Genomic DNA, 24,489 nt, shown 5'->3' on the forward strand with positions numbered 1-24,489 from the left:
TCCCTCAACAGGGTCACAGTCAAGTTCCGGTATCCACTTCCCCTCGTCCCAGCTGCCTTGGAACTGTTGAGAGGAGCCACTGTTTTCACTAAGCTCGACCTTCACAGTGCATACAACCTCATTTGTATTCGGAGGGGGGACGAATGGAAGACAGCCTTCGTGACTCCCAACAGCCACTACGAGTACCAGGTGATGCCGTATGGCCTGGTCAACGCCCCCTCCGTGTTCCAAGGCTTCATGAATGAGGTGTTCCGTGAGTATCTCCATCGATTTGTCTTCATCTACGTCGATGATATTCTGGTATACTCCCGGAACGAGACCGACCATCGTCAGCATGTAGCACTTATGTTGGAAAAGCTGAGGTAATACCACCTGTACCTCAAGGCTGAGAAGTGTACCTTCCATCAGACATCCCTCCAGATCCTTGGTTACATCATCAGCCCAGAAGGCATTTGGATGGACAAGGGGAAGGTAACAGTGGACGATCCTGGCCCACTCCAACCACCATCAAAGAGCTACAGCGCTTCCTAGGTTTCGCCAACTTCTACCGCCGTTTCATAAAGAACTACAGTTTCCTCACATCTCCGCTGAACTCACTTCTCAGATCCAAACCCGAATCTCTCTCCTGGAACCCCAAAGCCTCACATGCCTTCCAACTCAAAAGATGCCTTCACCTCCGCTCCACTCTTCGTACACCCAGATCCTAATAAACCATTTATAGTTGAAGTAGACGCCTCCACCAATGGCGTATGAGCTGTCCTGTCTCAGCAGCAGGGGGAGCCATCTCTTCACCCATGTGCCTTCTCCAGGAAACTCTCCCCGGCGGAGCAAAACTATGACATCAGAAACCGGGAGCTACTGGCTATCAAACTGGCCCTGGAAGAGTGGCGGCATTGGCTAAAGGGGGCCCAACATCCCTTCCTGGTGCTGACGGACCACAAGAACCTCAAGTACCTTCGAGAGACTCATTGCCTCAATCCCCGCCAGGCACGATTGGCCCTCTTCTTCACTCGCTTCAGTTTTGCCATCTTCTATCATCCAGGCAACAAGAATTCCAAGGCGGATGCCCTTTCCCATCTCTACGCTCCCGAGGAGGGTCCATAGGAATCCAACACCATTCTCCCACCTCACGTCATTGTTAGCCCCATCCAATGGTCCCTGGATGATAGCATCAGCGAAGCTGCCGCCATGGAACTAGCTCTGTCAGGATGCCCCACCAATAATACCTACATACCCTCCTCCCTAAGCTTGACACTCATCGACTCCGTACACACCTCCTTGGGCACTGGCCACCCTGGGACCAATATGACCCTCTCGCTTATCCAGGACCGGTTCTGGTGTCAGAAGTTTTGTCCAGGGATGTCCGGAATGTGCTATGTCCCGAACACTGTGACAACTGGCAAACTCCTTCCACTGCCCATCCTGCATCGACCCTGGTCACACCTAGGGGTTGATTTTATCACATATCTTCCTCCTTCTGATGGCTTCACCTGCATTTTGGTAACCGTGGACCACTTCTCCAAAGCTTGCCAACTGATTCCCCTCAAGGGACTTCCCTCCGCTCTGGAGACCACAGAAGCCCTCTTCAACCACCTGTTCCAAAATTATGGGATCCCCGAAGACATCTTTCCGACCGAGGCCCTCAATTCATCTCCAGAGTCTGGAGGGCTTTCTTCTCTCTTATGGGAGTGACCATCAGCCTTCCTTCTGGTTACCACCTGCAGAGTAATGGGCAGATGGAGAGAAAGATTCGGGAGATAAGTCAGGACCTTCTGTCATTGCCACCAGAACCGCTGGAGTCGCTTCCTGTCCTGGGCCGAGTATGCCCAGTACTCCCTACGTCAATCCACCATCAACCTCACACATGTCCAGTGCATACTCGGCTACCAACCTTCCCTCTTCCCCTGGTCCGGCGAACCATCAGACGTCCCAACCGTCGACTATTGGTTCAGAGAAAGCGAGAGGGTCTGGGACTTAGCTCACCACCACCTGCAGCGGGCAGTGCGCCTCCAGAAGTTCCATGCCGATGCCCGGAGATCTTCACCTCCTCTTTACCAGCCCAGGCTGTGCCTCCCATGCAAAAAGCTAAGTCCCCGTTACATTGGTCCCTTCACTAATCACCAGACAAATCAACCCTGTCACTTACCTGCTCCAACTACACCCCCCCCCCGCCTTCCACGTCTCCCTTCTAAAACCTTACCACCCATCTCTCTCTCCTCACTCCTCAGAACCTGATCCAGCTGATGACACCCCCCCCCCCCCCAGCCGCTTATCCTGGAAGATGGACCGGTCTATGCTGTCCGAGACTTCCTGGACTCCCGATGCCACAGGGGTCGTCTCGAGTATCTCGTAGATTGGGAAGGTTACGGCCCCAAGGAAAGAACTTGGATTCCTCGAAACGACATCCTGGACTTGACCCCACTCTCCAACTTCCACGACACACTACCTGATCATCCAGCTCTACGTGGATGGGGTCAGCCACGGCGTCGGGAAGCACGTCCCTCTGGAGCGGTCTGTGGGGTGGGGGGGGGGGGGTAATGTCACGGATCCATCTCACCCACACCTGCCTCCAATCACCGCGTCAATCAGCTCATCTATTTAAACCTCACTCTCCATTCATTCAGTGTCTGGTCTCCGTGTCTCCATACGTCTTCTCCATGAATCCTCTCCGCTCAACTCCAGTGATCCCATTTATCCTTCTCCCCTACGTAAGCTCCTTAGTTGTGTATACTCCATCTTAAGGATAATCACCTACAGAGTCAACACCAGCCATCTTCACATCATCGACTTGCATATCTGCCTGAACTTTCATATTACTACTCACCTGCTTGTCTTTGTTTGTGTCACAAACACCTGCTATTGGGTTCAACACATCCTTGAGTCTGGGTGTTCCTAACAACTATAGCTTTATATTAGGAATAAATCACTTTTCTTTGAGAACTTGTTTAATAATAATATTCATATTGCTAGGCAGTTGCTTATTGATAAAGACCAGTTATGTTACCTTTCAGAATTTTTTTTTAAAAGTGTAATTGAGGCCACTTCAAAAGAGTTACAAATTGTCTTAACTGCCATTTCTATTGGTATTAAGATTCTTTTAAAAGTAGAGCAAACTCTGTTTGATTAAATGTCCTTGAGTTCAAGGAATTTCTCAGTTCAAGGAAACTCTGTTACAGATGACAAGTTTAATAACCACTTTGTTTTTAATTGTCTCATTAGAAAAACTATTATAGCATATACTTTCAATGGATGGATACTGTATGAGTTCAATTGGAATTTGGTTTGGCCTCTTCCCCATAAATGTATTGACAAATAAAATTAGAGAGATGTTGCGGCAGCGGGGGCGTGGTCAAGCATCTCTCCGGAGAGAGAGAAAGCGGTAAGGGCGCTTACACCTGAGTTAAATTATGTCTAACACCTGTCTCTAATTTCAGTGAGCACGGGGAGAGCGGCATAATAGAGCCACACAGCACTTAGACGAGAGAGAGAGAGAGCCTGGGCACGACAGACGAGAATGAAACAAGAGTGTTATTATTATAAATGATGAGAGTGTATTTTGTGTGTGATTGGAGATTAATTTAGGGGATAATAATTGTGCTACAGACGCAGAAAATAAAATTCATTACCTAAACAAGGAAAGCTGCTTCTCGCCTCCTCCTTTACAGATGTCTTAAAATATTACACAAATGTAGTGGCTGTAATAGTATGTTTTCTAAGTATATTACCAAAATTAAGAAATATTTCACTTTTTGTAACAAAGATGAACTTTGACTCTTTTTTTGTAAATGAGTTTGAGCAAATAGCCTATCTCTCAGAATAAAAATGGTATCTGATATATGATTTGTTTTTTATATGTTTTATTATAACAAAACATTATATATTGTCCATTTGTTTATTATTTTTGGATAAGCTTATTTATGTGTACATTTTTAGGCAATAATCCACTCTTCCCACTCTGATTGGCATATTTGAATTATTTTGATACATTTTTATTAGACATTAACAAAAAAATCTAAAAATGTCAACGAATACTGTTGATGTATAATCACTTATAATTGCTTCCCTCTGGCTGTTGTATTTTAATGTTTTTTTTTTTTTTTGGTTGCATTATGCAACTGCTGTAAGTATTCAGACTGTTCCTGGCATAAAAAAAAAATAAAATAAATAGTTAGCTAGAAAGCTTGCTGAGTTCAGCTGAGCTCGTAAATCATCTATCTCAAGCTTTTTAACATGACACAGAGTTTAAAATGCAGCGCTCCCGTGAGAGATACTAAAAACACAGTGAAACGTGACGCAGTAGTCAAAAGACATCTATCTAGCGAATATTTACATGGAAAATTATTTAAAAACCGCATGAGCGAACATAAAAACACGTTCAGTTTGAACAACCCCTTGTTCACATGACACAGCACTTGCTGAAGTTTCTCAAATTTACCTCTCAAAAAGACAGACTTTTGTTTCAGTTGATTGTAGGTACATTTCCACTGTATCCAGTGCTGTGTGTTCTCTGTATTCGTAAATATCCCGATACTGTTTTACTGTGTGAGAAACCGCTCCAAATGATTCAGTGAGAGAGCGGTCCGAACGAATTGTACTGAATCACGAATCGATTCAGACCATTTGCAAGCCCGTTTGGCCAATTCACTGAAAAGAACCGACTCAAATGAATTATTCAATCGCAAATTGGTCATTGCTAGTTCTTTTAAACGGTCAACAGAAATACGGGACACATTTCATGATTGGTGAAATATTCTGAGAGTAAATGTTTCTCAGGTCAGTCAGAGTGCTCATGGTATGTACAGTGCATACGGCCGTACAGCTGCAGGCGAAACTGCTACTGGCAAACAAAGGCAAAGACATTCAACATATTTTATTTGTGAATTGAAACGATCAGGGTCTTGGTATACATCAGGGGCATAGGCCCCCTCCCAACGCCCCTGTCCTGAAGTCTGATTGCTGATCTGTTCAACCAATACTAGGTGAGGACAATATACAGCAGCTGTCAATGTGGAGCTGTGGACATCTCAGACTTGCATACAAAATAAATCGGTTTATATAGATGAGCTTCAATCTAAAGCATGTGTAAACACAACTTAAATCTTAGAAATAGCTGTTTCTTGCAGTCTTTGACATTTTTTTTCCAGGAGCTAAAGCTAAGCTATTCTTCCATTGTATTTAAACAGCTCCAGGCCTATTGTAGCTGAAAAGGCAAGGGCTCAAGTGCCAAGAACTGTCCAGAATGTGCCTGTAGCACAAATGTGAAGGTGGAGTGTGGGATTAATCTTGTCATTCTGTGTTTCAATCAAACACAGAGACAAATACCTGCTGTACAGTTTTGTATTATCTACTGTCATTTGTCTCCCTCTGTGTGTGCAGACGGCTGGTCACGCAAACCTGCATTTACACTGGAAAAACTGCCACAAGGCGAGTATTTTTTATTTCTATTACTCAGTTGGTGTTTAGGGTAAAATTGTGTTTTAGCTTGTTTTCTTGTTCATCCATATCAGCTGTATTTTATATATATATATATATATATATATATATATATATATATATATATATATATATATATATATATATATATATATATATATATATATTAGTAAGGGTATACCTCTTGGTGATACAAAAGTCAAGGTGATAAACTTAATAATAATAACTAAATAAAATAAAGGGCATAAAATTTGGATGGTTTACCGTAAACGTTGGGTTTAGAGTTTAAACAACTTTATTCTGGACTACACGTTCTGTAAAGCTATAATCACTAATGCTAATTTTACTCGTATACAAAGTAAAAGGTTTATAACTGGCTCGAAAATCTAACCACGTTCCCTAATATTAAATTATTAAACAAAATGCACGTTCCAATCCCTTCCCAGTTCCATCAATTAAGAATTTGTTTAGTCAGTTATCAAAGTCTGGAGGTTACAATGTATCAGCTGTGTATTCAATTGTAACAAATGGGGTTTCGTTGCTTAGTAACATAAGAACACTGGTCAGGTGTTTGGCGCGTAAATCCTCCTGTAAACTTTAGCTCCGCCCACATGCACTTCCTCAATCCGACTGAACTGTATTTCTGTTTATTACAGACATTTCATTTCCCATTCATCATTTAACAAGCATGGATATCGTGGAAGCTCTGGCGTTTTTAAAATGATAGCTTTGGTTTGAGGTATGTATGAGCCTGTAAACGTGTGTTTGTGGGGTTTAAAGGTGGCGGATATGCAGTGTAGAGAACTGGTGCAGACTGGTTGACTCTGCTGCTGTGCGCTCGGCGCTGACTGTACCATAATAATGAGAGGAGCGGGGACCCTCACATGTGTATAAAGCTCTCTCTGGTAAATGATTCGTAAATTGCCCTTTTGCACCGCCACTTTTCCGCTTAAACACAACAGTTTCAACAGCCCTCCTATGATTTCCTGCGTTTGAGTGGCGTTAATCTGCACAAGAGCCACGAAGACATGACAAAACACCGGATTTCGTCCGTAGAGAATATTCCAGTACGGTCCTGCAAACTGCGTTCTGCTCGTAGGTTATGCGTTACATGGGCGTAAAACCGTGTAGTTTATATGTCGTGACCCTAACGCTTTACGTGTCGGAACAAAATGGCTTGAACGCCGCTAAAAATGACGTCTACCACGCGAGTGGACCGCAGAGATGTCTCCAACAGTGTTCTCAGTACTGCAAGGGCAACTGGATGATATTTATTCAGTTTCTCACGAATTAGTGTAGCGCATGGCGGAATTTCTCAAATGGCAGTACAGATGATGTTGATATGAGAAAGTAAGTATTTACGTTATGTTGCGCAGACATTTCTGATATAGGCTATTGCATATAATTGAGTCTTGTTTAACTTGACTGTCCTAAGTTCAGAGCAGCTTAAGCAAGATGGCTTTAGCACTTTCTGAAAGAGACACAAGGTTGACTGTACATACAGTTAGTTGCACATGCCGCAATATAACAAATTGCATGGATCCTAGTAGGTATGGAGGACTAAGAGTGCCACTTGAAAATAAAATGGAGATATCAATTATCAATGTATAAATCCAAACATAAAAATACAAATAAACAAGTCACTTTTTAAATGGACAGATTTATTCATAATTAATTCATGTTTTAAAATGTAGTTAAATATGGAGTTAAATATAAGAAAATTATTAATTAATATATTTTTTAATCGACATAAAGAGATATTAAAACTGTGACACATATTAGGCTGCATACTACTGTTTAATATTTCAGTTTTTTACACTTATTGTTGACCATGGCTATTCCAAAAAACTTTACCAGCAGGACTAATGTTGTGCTTGACACCTGTGCTGTCAAGTGTAATTTTTGTGTCATGTGAATTAATGCAGTTGTATGTTTTGGTTTAGATTTACCAGTTATTTTTCTGTCTTGTTAAGACACATTTATGGATGTGGGATTGCCATACTGATGTTTTTTGTTTTGATTTGTTCCACCTGACTGAGCAGGTATTGCAATGAACAGATGTTCAACAGTTCCCACATCATGCATTCAGTCCTGTTTTGGCTCTGCTAATATTTAATCTCATTTAGATTTTAAAAGCACATCTATATACACCGATCAGCCACAACACTAAAACCACCTGCCTAATATTGAGTAGGTCCCCATCCTGCCACCAAAACAGCGCCAACCTGCATCTCAGAATAGCATTCTGAGATGCTTTTCTTTTCACTACAATTGCACAGAGCAGTTATCTGAGTAACCATAGACTTTGTCAGTTCGAACCAGTCTGGCCATTCTCTGTTGACCTCTCTCATCAACAAGGCATTTCTGTACACAGAACTGCTGCTCACTGGATGTTTTTTTTTTTTTTGGCACCATACTTAGTGCATCCTAGAGACTGTTGTACGTAAAAATCCCAGGAGATCAGCAGTTACAGAAATACTCAAACCAGCCCATCTGGCATCAACGATCATCCATGCGATTATCTAAACAGCCAATCATGTGGCAGCAGTGCAGTGCATAATATCATGCAGATACGGGTCAGGAGCTTCATTTAATGTTCACATCAGAATGGGGAAAATGTGATCTCATTGATTTGGACCATGGCATGATTGTTGGTGCCAAATTGCCTGGTTTGAGTATTTCTGTAACTGCTGATCTCCTGGGATTTTCAGTTCTGTGGACGGAAATGCCTTGTTGATGAGAGAGGTCAACAAAGAATGGCCAGACTGGTTCAAACTGACAACGTCTACGGTAACTCATAACCATTCTGTACAATTGTGGTGAGAAGAATAGCTTCTCAGAATGCTATTCTGAGATGCGGGTTGGCGCTGATTTGGTGGCATGAGAGGGACCTACACAATATTAGGCAGGTGATTTTAATGTTGTGGCTGATCAGTGTATATGATATTACAATTAACTTAAGGATGTCCTGGCGAAATATTTATCATCTCTGTACGTATAAGAGTGCCACAGGGACACATATGGTCGCCCCGACACTGGAAAAATCTGCAGGATAACATAAAGAGTTACGATTGGTTACCAGCATTGTCATTTAAATGTATTCGAGGCCCAGCAAATGGGAATAACAGCTGCAACCATGACCTAGTTATGGGGTAAAAGCTCAGACTGAGGTTAAATGTGGCTAGCTGTGATAGTAATTGTGTTTTTTGTGGGTAAGGGTTGTGTTACCCAAGTGAGGTTCTGACACTGAGACTGCTCATCACCATGCTGGAGAGATATTAGTGAAATACTGCAATTGTTAATGCAAACCTGATTTATGACCTGAATCCTGGCTATCCTTTCAACCCTCTAATCCTGCGGTCACCAAATAACATACCGTGGTCCAGGTCCGGACCTCAGCTTGGTTCCATCCAGACCGCGAGACATCTTGTCATTTGCTGCCCCATCTCACCGTTTCTATTCTTCAAGTGATCAGCGTGACAAAACAACGGAGCTGTGTACAGCGCAAGCGTTCGGCGCAGATAGCACTGATCTTTCAGCGCTGTATCCTTGAATACTTTAATTTATACCCTATCGCATGCTGCATGCTGAGTTGCAGATGCGGTTATTTTAACGACAGTAGACCATAGTGGAGAAATTCAGTGAGCAGCAATATAGATGGATACTGGCATCTTTCGTAAAACATACTGCAGAAAACAAGAATGAAGTGAAGTGAATTCAACTTCATGTGTCTGAAATGAATCTGACCGTTCAGCTAAACCAGGTTTGTGACAGGACAGTGTGCTTCCAGAGCGCCTTTAAAGTTTTTTTCTGTCTAAATTTAGCTTTATTAATCAGCATGTTTCAAGCCTTTTTTTATTTTTGTGAAAATTAAAGATCATCTCTCGCATAAATGGCAAGGAAAAACAACCAAAAATGTGATTGTACTAGTAGCTGTAATGTTGGCTGGCAGGCTGGCAAGTAGAGCCTGACCGATATGGGATTTTTGAGACCGATACCGATTTTAGAGGGGGAAATTCACCGATTACCGATATGGTGGCCGATATAGTTAATTTTTGAGCTGGAATGAAAACAGACCTTTTCTAGGTGGATTGTTCATCGATATGACTATGCAAAGGTACTCAGAAAGCTGCTTTCTTAAATATTTGTATCAAAGAATATTTGACATTATTATTATACACTGTCAACAAATTCTAGAAATGAACACTGAGAAAATAAATATATAAAAATACAATAAATAGCTTAAAAAACATTAGTATCAGTCAGTTGCTGACCATTTAAATAAAGAATAAATAAAAATAAAATAAATAGCTAAATAAACATCAGTACTGTTTAGTATCTGCCAGTTGCTGACCATTAAAATAAATAAATTCAAATAAAATAAATAGCTAAATAAACATCAGTAGTACTGTTTAGTATCAGTCAAATGCTGACCATTTTAATACCGCCAGTCAATTATTGGCAGGTTGTAAAACAAGAAGCATTTACACCTGCCGAGACGAGATAAACAGCGGCAGCGGTGTTACACCGTATTCTGCTACACAAGATCAGGGGAAACTTTCAATGGTGGAAAACCAGACTTTTAAGTGTTAAATTTTATAAATGCAACAGCTGGAATTGTTCGGTTGAAGGGGGTACCAAACTGTGAATCCTGAACAAAACAGTTTGGTGAATACATGTTTACACATTAGCTTCCACTCATCTGACAAGCAATGAAAGTAGCTACGTGTAGGGATGCACCGATCCGATACCTGGATCGGTATGGGCTCCAATACTGAAGCTTTTAGACGGATCGGGTATCAGTCCGATGAGCCCGATCCAAATCCGATACCATGTTAGTCATGTTCGTTACTGTCAAGCTCCAAAAATGACATAAAAGAACCATTAAAACACCATTAAAGCAGTTCATATGACTCGTGCATTTTATTCAAAGCCACTTGAAGATGTGCGATAACACTGTGAATCACAAAAGGCTGTGTTTAATAAGTAAATATATAGTATGCACAGCACCAGCGCGTTAGTGAATGGTGCTGCTCTGTTTATATACACACACACACGCAAACTCGCAGCTATTTTTAGCCTTCACCCATTGCGCAACATTTGAGCGCTACTCACGAACAACATCTCAGATGTAGATTCTCAATAGTTCGGTTCACTTATAATATGCATGTAGAACGGCACTGGAGGAGCATTTTACCAGAATTTCAATAAGAAGCAAATTAAACTACTGTGAACTTGCCTACAAACAGACACATACAGGATTTCCTGGAGAGTTTAGAATGTCAAAATAAAAGCGTGAGGGTTTAAAAAGTGCACGATTTAAATATAGTACTGTTGTATTTAAAATTAAGTCAATAGTAATAATAATATTAATAACAATTTGTTATTATTATTATTATTATTATTATTATTATTGTCATCATTAGTATTTGTTTACAATTTATAACAATATTTAAGTTGAATGGGTTCCAAAAAATAACTGTGTGAATTAAAAGTGGACTGATGTCTTACAACTAAATTGAACTTAAGAGATCTTTAAAGTCCAGATGTAAGTTGAAACATTTAAAAAAAAAAAAAAAAGGTTTCTTTTCTACTGAAGACTTGAAGACTGGATTTACACTTTAATTTTGCTGCTACATTATCCAGTATACTAGTTAATAATAAAGAAAAACAACACTGGTATCGGTGCATCCCTAGCTACGTGGTTAGCTAGTTAGCTATAAGCTCATTGTCACGGAGAGTAAAAGATGAACCAGCATTGCGTCTCACCAACTAGGTAACAATGTAGCGTGAAATCAACACTCAGACACAATCCACCACCGCACCGTTGTCTGCTGAGCTGCATAAAGATGTTCTGATGTTTACCTTTCAATCTGCTACATTAGGCTACTGACTGCACTGAAAATTTAGCTGGCTAACAGCAAACAGACATGAGTGACATGGTTGTCAGGGACAGGGTTAACGTTATATTAGTTATATTGAAAAGGGAAAATGATGGGGTCATTGTTTATTAACTTTCCAGTAAGTATTTCACAAACTAGTTAGCAGCTTACCGAGAAGACACCGCTCAACTCCGCACCGCTGAACTCTGCCCTGTCTGCAGAGCCACCGTCAGCTCAGAGCCAGCTCTGTAAACAATGGAGTCAGAGTGCGCTTTGCTGGACATACTACATAATGACACCAATTCTAAAGCATTGTTTTCTGCATTATACATTCTGAAAAAAGTTTTAATATCTGCGCATATCGGTAAACATATATGTCGATACGATATATCGGTGAAAGGCTAATATCAGCCGACAGATATGTCGGTCGGGCACTACTGGCACGGAGGCCATGAAGTGGCACTCTGGCTCGTTATCCGCCTCCCCCACAGTGAAAGTTGAACCACTTATCCGCAGGGCAAGGTTGATATATTGAGCCAGATTGAAGGTACTCCAACTGCCAGGCATCCAGGAATGCACCGGCTCATTCAAGCCTGCACAAAAAAAAGTGTTTGGGGGCAATATCATTAAATCATAACCTGTAGGCCAGAGCGCAGAATCCTCCACATATTCTTCAATGGAATGCTTTCCTTGAGGTAGACGTATTAGAAGATCTGCTGTGTTCATTTTGGTGGTCAGGTATTCTGTAAATTGGCTGGTTGGCAAGCAATGACAGGCAGATGATGACGATGAAGTGTAGGACCCAAGTGCAGTTTATTCATTAACGTGAACAAAAACAAAACATAGACATGAACTAGACATGACATGACCCAGACACAATGGAAACATGAGACTTAAATAGATGGACATGGGATACATAAACCAATGAACAAACAGAACTCTAAACAAGATAACAAGACAATGAGCATAAACCAATGACATGATAGAACCAATAACAAGACTATGAACCAATGGGAAACAGACACAAAGTACATGAGGGAAACAGGATGATCACATGACTTGACATGGAATCAGGGAATCACATGACATGGCAGGGAAACAGGAAATAACATGACATGGAACTACTTTTCAAAATAAAAGACAAACACAAAACATGAACATATCTAGACGTGACAGTAGCGTAGTGGAGTTCTCATGAGAAAGTTTCCATTATTTGATAGTCTGACCAACAGTATTTTTAAACTTCACTATTGTGTTGTACATTGTTTGTTGTAAATTTTCATTTTAATGAAAATATAAAAATGGTCCATTCTGACTTTTACATTTTGAAAAATTTCTCTCAGGGGATACCCCTAAACCCCCAAATAATATATTTCCTTAATAGTCACAAGGCCTTCTATGCCCCTTGAGTATCTAAAAATATTGAAACACAAATACTAGACTGTTGTCATTCAGTTTTAAAATGAACAGTTGATTTTATCTTTTAATATTTATAACAAAGTGCTCTCGATTGATGAACTCTTTGAAATATTTTAATCTTTTGGTAGAAGATCCCCCAAACCCCACTACTTTGGCTTTGCCTCTGGAGCCCCAATGTCCTAATCCTTGCCCAGTTTTAAAGAGACTGTTTTGACTTTGATGTTTTTTTTTTTTTCTTCTTTCACAAAATAATATTACTGCCAACTTGGAAATTTGCAGTTAGGCCTACTATTTCAAAAAATGAGCATTCCTTATGTCATTTCATGGCTATACTGACTACTAACTCCATGTAAGTTGTTGTTCAGACCTTTGCTGGGAAGGAAATCTAGAGACCGGACCTCTTGAAACTTTAATTGAATACCCCTGCTGTAATCCATACTGGTTGAATTAAAGAGTAATTTTGTAGGAATCAAGGATTTCAAGGAATGTTCTGTTTTTGGAGAAGCCTATTCAGTTGTGATGTTTGCCATCTTGCTTAGAAAAACTAATCCCCTCTGACATTTGTCTGCCTGGAATTTTTCTTTAAAGGTGAAGTAATTTCTGCAGCACTAGCCGCACCAAATCAAATAAAAAGAGTAATGATTGTTTCCAAACAGGTTTTCCTAACATGGGCGGTGTTAAGGAGGGGCTTGCAGGTGCTTCAGTCTCCCCAAGAAAGTTCATTGCACCCCCGTAGCATCCCCAACAAATTTTTGTTGCCTATTCAGCCCATTCATAAAGATGAGAAACATTTTCCCTGATTATTTTTCAGCAAATGTGTCCTGTGTAGGCTATCGTATTTCTGTATACAACGGAATAACCAGAACAGGGCAATAAGATTGCGGGATGAAGTGAATACAATAAATTGAAACTCGACCTGCAAATGTATTTAATCGTTTGCCATCAGTGAGGGTCTTGGTGTACAGTATACCCTGTCTACACCAGGCGTGTCCGTTGATGCGACGCGCCATGCGGCTTGAGGCAGTCTTCACTAGACGTGTTGAATTAAATATTAATTTAAACCATTTATTTGTTTTGTTGGCAGGAGTAGCGCCAGCACATGCAGCAAAAAATGTTACAGGACATCCGTTTACTGTCACGGACGCTTCCAGTGTAGACAGCTTAATTGATTATAATGGGATCTATTTGCTTTTGACGCGATGCTCCGCTCCTGTCTGGTGTAGAGAGGGTGTTAAAGTACCATAGGATTGCCATTTGATTCCATCACTAGTGGTATTGCCACAGCAGACTACTTTTATGAAAGGCAATTTTGAGAAACTTCAGCTAGTGCTGTCTTGTTAGTCTTTTAGATATGTTTAGCCCATACATTAATGCTACATAATGGTACTCATAAATTAATGCTACACAGTGGTTCCCATACATTAATGCTACACAATGATACTCAAGAATATCTAGAAATGCTGCTCCAAACGTTGCTTGAATGCTTTAGTTCCGTTTTTGCAACAAAACAAACAAACAAACAAACAAACAAAAAAATCCCAGTAATGGTAGGCTACTGTCTTTATGCGGGACCTTTCCTCTGGAAATGCATTGGCTGTTATACTGAGTGGCAGACATGTAGTGGCGTGGCAATTTCTAGTCACCGCGTGCAAACAGATATTAAAATCGCATGTCTGTGCTTAGTTTAATTTAAGCATATTTAGTGATCGTTGCTCAGATCCCCCTGGTAATGATCTGGCACCCCCATATCACCAGCAACCAAAATATTCTGGCATTGCCCATGTTTCCTAAACACTTCTACTGTGCCTTCCACCCAGTCCCCTTCTGGCATTGTTTGGACAAAAACAGGCAGTTCAGGCCAGAACTCACTCCATTGGTTAAACTAAAAATTGGCATGTTGGACTGCTCAAATAAACAAAGCCACAGCCTCACAGTCAGTACATTTACATGCACTTTGAAAGTTTGATTTCATTTAATAATTCGGACAGTAAATCTAACAATAATTTGTCTTTTTAAAATGTCATGTAAACGCTTTAGTCTGACTGAAATCATACCAGTCCAGTTTTTGCAAGGACAGACTTACAGACTTAGATAATGCGATTGTAGCTCTGCTTCGTCCAGCATTTATACATATTACTCTGAGCACAACTGGCCTCGGCATTGTGCGCATGCTCTGAAAGACAGAGGTGATGCACAACATGTATTTCACATTGCTTAGCTGACATCCTTCCTTCAAATATTCAATTACACATTGTGCCATGTATACTTGGACAGACAGATGAAGGATGTAGCTCGTCTATGCAAAAATGACATAATTTAATACTGAAAAATTACAAATTCCTGTGTCTAGAAATGATAAAAAAAAGTGCATAACATAAAATTTAAACAAGTGAGCCTGTGGCAGACCTACTAAGATTATTTGAAGGGGCTGTTAATAAATTTCAAAATAAATTTAAATATTCAAACAAGTTCTCTTCTAAAATACCATTTACTATATGTGAAAACAGAAGCATACTCCTCCCACCCCCCATTTATACTCTTTGCTCATTCGGAAAGAGTGATGTTGGCTGTAATATGAAGTGACTATATTGCAGACGTGTGATTAAAGACCATCATACACATGTGTAGAGGGGCATCCATATGTATGCACAGTGCATTAAGACACAAGAACACATACCAACAAACTCGCACTCACAGCTTTGAACTTGCCTGTGTGTGGGATGTTCAGTGATGAGAGTGAAGGAGGAAATGGACATATGCTTGTTAGGTCTGAAATAAGGCTGAAACAATTAGTTATTTGTCTACAAAAATTTTCGTTGTCGAGTAGTTGTTTGATGTCATTTAATGTAACATGAGATCACATTAAACTGTAATGATGACACATGAGAGCAGCACTGCAGCTCGCCCCTGACTGAGGAGAGGAAGAATTACACAGCTCACAGTCCAGATGCACTCTAAACTTTCCAAACAGCTTCAGGTGATTTAGATCGCAAAGTATGAGGGAATTATAATGCAAAAATACAAAATAAGTAAATACAGAAGTACTCTCGTTGTGGAATAAGTGGAGCTGGAGTTGCCGCTCTGCTGAAGCAAAACTTGCATGTCGAGTATCTTTAAAGGAAACACCCCGGCGTTACATCTTTAATGCAGTTATATTTAATGCGTTATTACTTTACCTGCTTCCGTATTATTTGAACTTTATTAATGTAAATTACTACAAACTCCTAAACTGGCATTTCTCTGTGCGGTCAGCGCCTCTTCTATGAGTTGCGTGAATGTCCTGATCTAAGGGGGAGAGATTGAAACTGTATCCAGCTGAGGAACACTCTGTCGCGGGGATGCTCATCCCTCGAGTGTGTGCGCTCAATGCAGCTAGATTATAATGTGATGGCTCGCGACTTATTGAATCATAATATATGTGTCATTTTGCATTTCTTATCGTGAAGAAAATTGGCAATACGCAGCTTTATTAATAAGAGAAGAAAAGGTGAGAGAGGGTAGTCTTCGCCACATTATACCCTGCAACAAAATACATTTTTGATTTGTTTTTGTTTTGGCTTGTTTTCCAATATAAGTATCTAAATCTCCTTTAAAACAAAGTACATTTACTTTAGCAGCTATACTGCAGAAGAAAAATTTGTTATCTGAGAATGTTGAATATAATATTAAAAATACAAATATTTTAAAATATCTAAAAATCCTTTAAAAAAAGATGCATTCACCTGAGAAGCAGCATATAAGATATTTAGACTTGCTTTTAGAGAATAGATCTTGAATATAAGAATATTTTGTCTTTACTGCACTCGCAGAAGTATAACCGAGTGGAACAATACACTTATATACTAAATACACTTATATTTAAGATACATTCTCTTAAGGCAAGTCTAAATATCTTATATGTTGCTTCTCAAGTAAATGTATCTTGTTTTAAGGATTTTTAGACAATTTTAAATGGAAAAAAAGACAAATACACTTGATAATAGGATTTTTTGCAGTGAATATCTTTACTAAATTAAACTTAAAAAGTATTTTTTTTCCTTTAATTCAGTGAATGTCATTTAAAGGTATTTTTAAAAGATGATTTTGTCCTCTTTATTGTTAGTAAGCAAATTTAATACAACCTTTTAAGTCGGGCACAAGTTGAATAATCGGTTAAGAGCTAATGATTAATCGTTGCAATAATCGCAGAATAGTCGAATAATCGTTCTAATAATTGTTAGATTAATCGATTATCAAATATCGATAGCCCTAGTCTGAAACAGTGATTACCCTTGTAGTAAAGCTCGACTATTTTTTAATTTTTCATTTTGTCTGATATTGCAGTGGAACAGGATATTGTAGAGACTCTTCTAACTATTTGCAAACAGCTCGCATAGCTCCACAGCTCATAAAGCTACAGTTTATGTGTGTGTGATCATCAAATGTATCTCCCAGCTGTTGGTCTTGGGAACCAATGGCTAGCAAACTATGTTGGGAAAAGCCATGAGATCAGACGCGTTCTGAAGTCTTGTTATAAAGGAGTCCTGATTTGCCTTTTATAAGGTGACGTAAAGCATAGTCTAGCTGGTAGCTGTATTCTCCATTTCTACTTAGTTTGATAGACCTATATTAATTTTCATTTCAAGGAATGATTTTCTTTTTTCACATTGAAGTACCATCAAAGATGTGATGAGTTCAACAGAAGTTTAGTCTTTTAAATTGACAGATCTGACAAAGTAGATCACCATGTTGGAATATACAGGCAGAATTTTTTTTTTAATGTGACCTCACTGTGTATCTTTATCTGCACTGTCATATGATATAATGCATCTATTCAGAATTATTTTTGTGTCTTTTATGAAATCATGAGTACTTTTCTAACCTCATGGCAACACGCAAGTAGTAATTGTTGTTTATGGCAATCCGACTTCACTAAATAAGATACTGTGAAATAGCACTAAATTACAGACCAATTAATGCAGAGGAAAAGAGATGGTCAAGTCTGCTGCAGTTACAGCTATTGACTGATGATGACACTGTAAAGATTTTTATCTGTTATATACATGTGTGTGTGTGTATATATATATATATATATATATATATATATATATATATATATATACACACACACACACACACACACACACACATGTATTGTCAAATACAACATTCTATGTGTTTTAAACTGAAATATTAACTGTACCTTATCCTTCTTAGGTTCTCTCTTCTTCCTTACAGTTGAAATGTTAACATCAAAGTCAGTGTAATTCTTGAAAGTAAAATCTGTAGGACAGGCAGCACAAAAGAACAAAGTGCTTGTGACTTAAAAAGGTTGGTGTGACGAATGGAAGGAATGTGATTGTCGTGGGTAAAGCAAATCTAGAATTTTTTAGAGGCCTATAGACTGTGAATGTCACCTTTTTGTCCCCTTACCACCACAGTAATCTTCCACATGGTAGAAATCTTGAAGGAAATCTTGAAGGTATTAGGCTAAGTAATACCACATGCATTGCCTCAAGGAGATAACTCAATCATTCAGCAATAATCAAAACATACTGACACAAACGTTGGCACTTTTGAATAATATAAATAACAGCTTTGTTGGCTAAGTGAAATACAAGTTAATTAATCATCATGACAATCGTCAATTGTTCATTGACAGTGAGAAGGTCATTCACTTATGGCAATTGGATGTTTATGAGTAAGTCTTAGCAATGTGAAAGAAGAGCTGCACACATCAATATCACCTCTGCAAAATGCCTGAATATTAAAGTAAAGCCTTGCAACTTGATATTAAAGACAACATTGTCTTTGGCCAAGTTCACCACTGCAGCACTATTGTCTTCATGCAGTTTAGTGTAGACCCACTAAGGCTGATAATCTAATAAGGCAGTCTAATGCAGTGCTTTAGTGCCTGACCACTGATCAAGCTCTATGCTTTGAAAAAGTGATACAGGACAGAGACACTAGGATGCCTCTCAAGAAATAGGAGACATTTGTTATCTTTAGTGGTGTATTAGACCACTCCTTACAGCTGTACATTATTTTTACATGTAATGTGTGAGTGAGATTTGTTTTGTGTCAAACCTTTATTTGACATGGGGGCAACTGATCATGATTTGTTTGTTAGCATAAAGAAACTTAACACAAAATTAATTTTATTTTACTAAATAAATACTAAATACTTGTTTTTAATGCTTCAATATAGGAATGTTTACCCTCACAGAAGTTGCCTCTCTAAATGACATCCAGCCAACTTATCGGATACTGAAACCATGGTGGGACGTCTTTATGGATTACCTGGGTGTGGTCATGCTGATGCTCGCCATATTTGCCGGAACCATGCAGTTAACCAAAGATCAGGTGGTTTGCCTTCCAGTTCTGGAATCGTGGGAAGACCCGAACTCCATGCCCACGGTAAGGCAACCAGAGAAAGATTTTGGCTCAGGGATGGGAGGAGGCCATGTAACATTGGCAGCTGCCCCTTTGGCAAGTAAAGAACAAACCGACAGGGTTGTCCACCAAATACACTTCCCACACCAGTCTGCTGCAAGGCATCCTGAGCCTACGGGTCTACGAACAAACCTGGATTTTCAGCAGTATGTCTTTGTTAATCAGATGTGCTACCATGTTGCCCTCCCATGGTATTCAAAGTACTTTCCATATCTCGCTCTTATTCACACCATTGTACTCATGGTAAGCAGTAACTTTTGGTTCAAGTATCCAAAGACCAGTTCCAAAATTGAACATTTTGTGTCTATTTTGGGTAAGTGTTTTGAGTCCCCTTGGACGACCAAAGCATTGTCTGAGACAGCCTGTGAAGACTCAGAAGAGAATAAGCAGCGATTGACAGGAGCATCTACATTACCAAAGCATCTTTCCACCAGCAGTGAAGAGGGAAGTCCAAATCAGTCCACACCCATGCTTGCAAAATCTAGCATTAAGTTTTCTGCAGAGAAGCCAGTCATTGAAGTTCCAAGCATGACTATACTTGATAAAAAGGATGGCGAGCAAGCTAAAGCCCTTTTTGAGAAAGTGAGGAAGTTCCGTGCACATGTTGAGGACAGTGACTTGATCTACAAACTTTATGTTGCTCAAACTATAATAAAAACAGTAAAATTTATTCTGATTCTGTGTTACACCATGACATTTGTCACCTCCATTAATTTTGACCATGACTGTGAGCCAGATATTAAACATTTAACTGGATACACCAAATTTAAATGTACGCATAACATGGCTTTCATGTTGAAAAAGCTTCTTGTAAGCTACATTGTCCTCATTTTTGTTTATGGCTTGGTTTGCATTTATACTCTTTTTTGGCTGTTTAGGCGGCCTCTTAAGGAGTATTCATTTGAGAAAGTTAGAGAGGAAAGCAGTTTTAGTGATATTCCAGATGTGAAGAATGACTTTGCTTTTCTACTTCACATGGTGGACCAGTATGACCAGTTGTACTCTAAACGTTTTGGTGTCTTTCTCTCAGAGGTAAGTGAGAATAAACTGCGGGAAATCAGCTTAAACCACGAGTGGACATTCGAGAAACTACGGCAACATGTGACTCGCAATGCACAGGATAAGCTTGAGCTGCATCTTTTCATGCTCTCAGGTGTGCCTGATGCAGTCTTTGACCTCACTGATTTAGAGGTCCTGAAACTAGAGCTCATTCCAGAGGCTCGTATTACAGCAAAAATTTCCCAGATGGTCAACCTCCACGAGTTGCACTTTTACCACTGCCCCGCCAAAGTCGAACAGACTGCATTCAGTTTCCTCCGCGATCACCTCCGGTGCCTTCACGTCAAGTTTACAGACGTAGCAGAGATTCCCACTTGGGTTTATATGCTGAAGAACTTGAGAGAGCTCTACTTGGTTGGAAACCTGAACTCAGAGAATAACAAAATGATTGGATTGGAGTCCCTCAGGGATCTGAGGCATCTAAAGATTCTACATCTCAAGAGCAACCTTACCAAGATCCCGACTAACATTACAGACTTATCACCCCATCTGATCAAACTTGTGGTGCACAATGATGGTACTAAACTCGTGGTATTAAATAGCTTGAAAAAGATGATGAACCTTGCTGAGCTTGAGCTCCATAATTGTGAACTGGAGAGGATACCACATGCAATTTTTAGTTTGACCAATCTACAGGAGTTGGACTTGAAATCGAACCATATTCGTACCATCGAAGAGGTCATCAGCTTCCAGCACCTCAAAAGGCTTAACTGCCTAAAACTGTGGCACAATAAAATTATCTCCATTCCATTGTCCATAAGTCATGTCAAAAACCTAGAGTTCCTCTATCTGTCCCATAACAAACTAGAGACCTTGCCTACTACTCTGTTTAATCTTCTTAAATTGAGATACCTGGATGTCAGTCATAACTCCATTGTAGTGATTCCCCCAGAGGTGGGTTTTCTTCAGAATCTACAGCACTTTGCCATCACAGGAAATAAAGTTGAAGTGGTTCCCAAGCAGCTTTTCAAATGCACAAAGTTGCGCAACTTGTCCCTTGGGCACAACTGCATTGCTTTGCTGCCAGAGAAAATTGGCCAGTTGTTGCAGCTGACTCATCTTGAACTGAAGGGGAACTGCCTGGATCGCCTGCCGGCACAGCTTGGGCAGTGTCGACTTTTGCGCCGAAACGGTCTCATTGTGGAGGACCACCTGTATGATTCACTGCCCCTAGAGGTCAAAGACAGCATCAGTCAGGAAACCAATGCTACCTTTGCTAACGGAGTGTGATTGTGGATAGACAAAAATTTATAAACTTACCCTACATTGAACATTCAGTAATGTTTTCCCAAGTAGAACTGGGAAAAGTCAGTGTTTCCATACTGCTGCTTTTAAAGGCTTTGTCTATATAAAGGAATACTATCCTGAACTGCAGGCATGAATGAATGTAAAAAAAGATAGAAGTATGAAAAACATTTGTTATTTCTCTCTTAACAGGCCAAAACAACCCCACTTGTGGACTATAACTATGCTTAGTTCATTGAAGAAAAAGAACATGAAGGATATTTCAGAATTGTTCAAATTTCTGAGAGCATTACGCCCGTCTGCATATTTCCTTTGTTTGTTTTGTTTTTAGTAGTTTTCCATGTTACAGTGTAGATATAAAGCAGGTAGTCCCTAATACAACACTGACTTTTTACAGTTACTTTGTTTCCAATAGCATTTCGATAAATGTTTTCAATATGTTATTCGCAAAGTCTGCATCACAACATGCATTTTGGTGCAGTTAACAATTGTGTTTATTGTTTGGGAGAACCCAGAACAACTGATAATTATTAACGTTCAAGGTTTCGCCACAGTTTCCAGTTTCCTGGTTGAATTAAAAGTAGAGGAGCTACAACAAGGTTTAGGTTTAGGTGTTGCTTTAGGGTAAGGATGTCTGTTTTGTTTACCTATAATTTTCTGTTAAGAAGCTTTTGTTTAGGTTAAGGTTAAAGTTTTAGTTTAGTGAGGTACGTTTTACGAATTAAAACCTCCATCTAACATTCACCTTAAAAACCTTGTCTGATTATGACACCATTTCACTTGATTTTGGCGCCCCTCGCTGGACAATTCACTGGGAAACTGCAGCAAAATGTTTAATGAAACACTTAAATTCATTTTGCAAAAATGTTGTTGCGGTCATGTAATTGTCATGAGATCAGGCTAGGTATGTTCCATCCTACTGTAATGAGATTTTCTCAGCCTGTTCAGTTTCTATTGACCCAACTATCTTTAACTTAATAACAATGCTTTAAATGAAACATGTACTTGTGCTTTTTCTGCAACATCTAAATTGGATTTGATGATGCACATACTAAAGGTAATGATGTGCGTTGCACTACAAGTTTTGGGAATAAAATAGCCTTTTCCTGTCAACTGCATCTTTTCATGTGGGTTACAGAAGTAATGCACAAGTTATGTTGACCTCATTTGACTTGTGCATGTTTTGTATATAATACTATATTATGATGGGGCAGGCCTGTAATATGTACAGTATACACTCCATGTACGTTGCTGCTCACAACACTCCAACAGACAGTATAGTAAACTTGACCTGATATATATATATATATATATTCTAATGTCATATCTTAGTATGTAAATGTGTATGACTACCATCTGCTTAACTGTTAACCATTACTGGCTAGTAAAATTAATTGTGATAGCATTGTATGAATCATTATTTTAAGTTACCTTGCAATTGACATGCAGTGTGCTGTGCATTGTGCATGCTCATGCAGTCAGTTTTGAGGCAGCTGCACAAAAAGGTGACTTACCAGATGTTAGGGTTTGATATTTACTCCAAAGTTGGGACTAAGTGGTAAATAACCTACCTTAGACCTTCCTATTTTTTGTTTGTTTGTTTCACTTTTCATAATTTTTTTCCTTTATGGACAGGACATTTGAGACAATAGGTTATTGGTTAAAATCATGCTACTGTTTGGTTATTTTGTTAAAATCATCCTACTGATTTTAAACTTTTAAAATGTCAAATTTCAAATCAGTAGTCATCCTACAAACAGTTGAGCTTTGAATACATGTTATCCTAACTTTACTGCACTTTTGATTGCAGGGTTATTGTTCATTTAATGATTTGGATAATGTCTGTTGCATTTGTTTAAAATTGAAAATAACATTTCAAGAGAAACCAAGATGAGGAGACAGACCTCACATTTTAATGTTTTTTTTTCAACCAACCTTTTCACAGAAGAGTTGTCTAGCCAATTTTTTTTGTTTGTTTTTTTTGTTTTTTGGATTAACTATGCTGTGTTATATTTGTCCCTCTGAATTGCTGCAGGGTCTGATCTGTAATTGGTATCGTGACCCCTCAAGAATCTTGTTGATGTCTTGCCAGATGAGGCTTGAAATCCATTCATGTTTCATTTGTGACTGAGAGTAATCATAATGCGTTATTGCTTAGTTTCACAAATAATACAAAGGTTTATCTAAAAGTGAGTGTTAATTTGTTTTGAGTGATTTTAAATGGGTTTGGTATGAAGGCTTTGTTTTTACTGTTGCAATGTTAAAATGGTTGTTTTTCAAGAAATTAAAAAAAATGTTTTGAATGAAAATTAGATTTAATATATGTACAGTTTTAATAAGTTATGTTCTGTTTCTACAGCCTGTGGATAGTTTAACTATAACCTAATTTTAACTGAATCCACCATAAAATATACATTGTTTTAAAAGTGTGATTTCAGGTGCACAAAACACTTTCTGGTCATTCCAACTGATTATGTATCTGCAGAACAGTGGCATTTTTTTTTAGCAAGGTACTTTAAGGTGTATAGCTCTTTAGCCTTGAATGTAGCCTACTGCATCCCTGATGTCTTGCCTTCCCTTTTTTGATGGAAAGGAGAATGAAATTAGCTTGCATTGCTCCTAGTAACATTTGTTATGTTTTTGAAGGATGTTAAAACGTTGAAAATAAAATATCTTGAAAATACATTGATGTCTCTGCTGTTGGTTGCATTTACATTTCATTTGCTTGCTCTCTATACTAGAAAACAAAAAACAGTTTACAAGGTTTTTTTTTTTTAAATGCCTGCATTTAAATTATAAACATATCTAAAATACATTGTGGGTTAGTCCTTGAAAACAAAAGGACCCTCTTGTAAATGTAGGTCCTCAGCATCAAACTATACAGAAATATATATTCTGTATTTTATATATATATATATATATATATATATATATATATATATATATAGACTGAAAATGTGCAAAATAAGACTTAAAATGTGATGGAAAAAATAAAAACAATTCGATATATGTGCAGGGG

At 39.0% G+C, this 24,489-nt stretch overlaps 1 protein-coding gene across 2 annotated transcripts; it reads left to right on the forward strand.

Moving 5' to 3' along the window:
• The first annotated feature begins 6,047 nt into the window (after positions 1-6,047).
• Positions 6,048-24,155, forward strand: LOC127446516 (volume-regulated anion channel subunit LRRC8D-like). 2 transcript variants are annotated; one of them, XM_051707493.1, is made up of 2 exons: positions 6,048-6,172; positions 18,922-24,155. In XM_051707493.1, exon 2 carries the CDS (start codon positions 18,924-18,926, stop codon positions 21,453-21,455), a length of 2,532 nt encoding a protein of 843 aa, XP_051563453.1. In that variant the 5' UTR covers positions 6,048-6,172; positions 18,922-18,923; the 3' UTR covers positions 21,456-24,155. The 2 variants fall into 2 exon arrangements, with proteins under 2 accessions (XP_051563453.1, XP_051563452.1); XM_051707492.1 differs by lacking the exon at positions 6,048-6,172 and adding an exon at positions 6,526-6,783.
• The last annotated feature ends 334 nt before the right edge of the window (positions 24,156-24,489 follow it).

The sequence above is a fragment of the Myxocyprinus asiaticus genome, chromosome 9 (genome assembly GCF_019703515.2).
Source record: "Myxocyprinus asiaticus isolate MX2 ecotype Aquarium Trade chromosome 9, UBuf_Myxa_2, whole genome shotgun sequence".
NCBI classification, from domain to species: Eukaryota; Metazoa; Chordata; class Actinopteri; order Cypriniformes; family Catostomidae; genus Myxocyprinus; species Myxocyprinus asiaticus.

Coding starts and splice junctions, on each gene's coding strand:
- LOC127446516 (XM_051707493.1), top strand. CDS start 18,924: ATGTTTACCCTCACAGAAGTTGCCTCTCTAAATGACATCCAGCCAACT.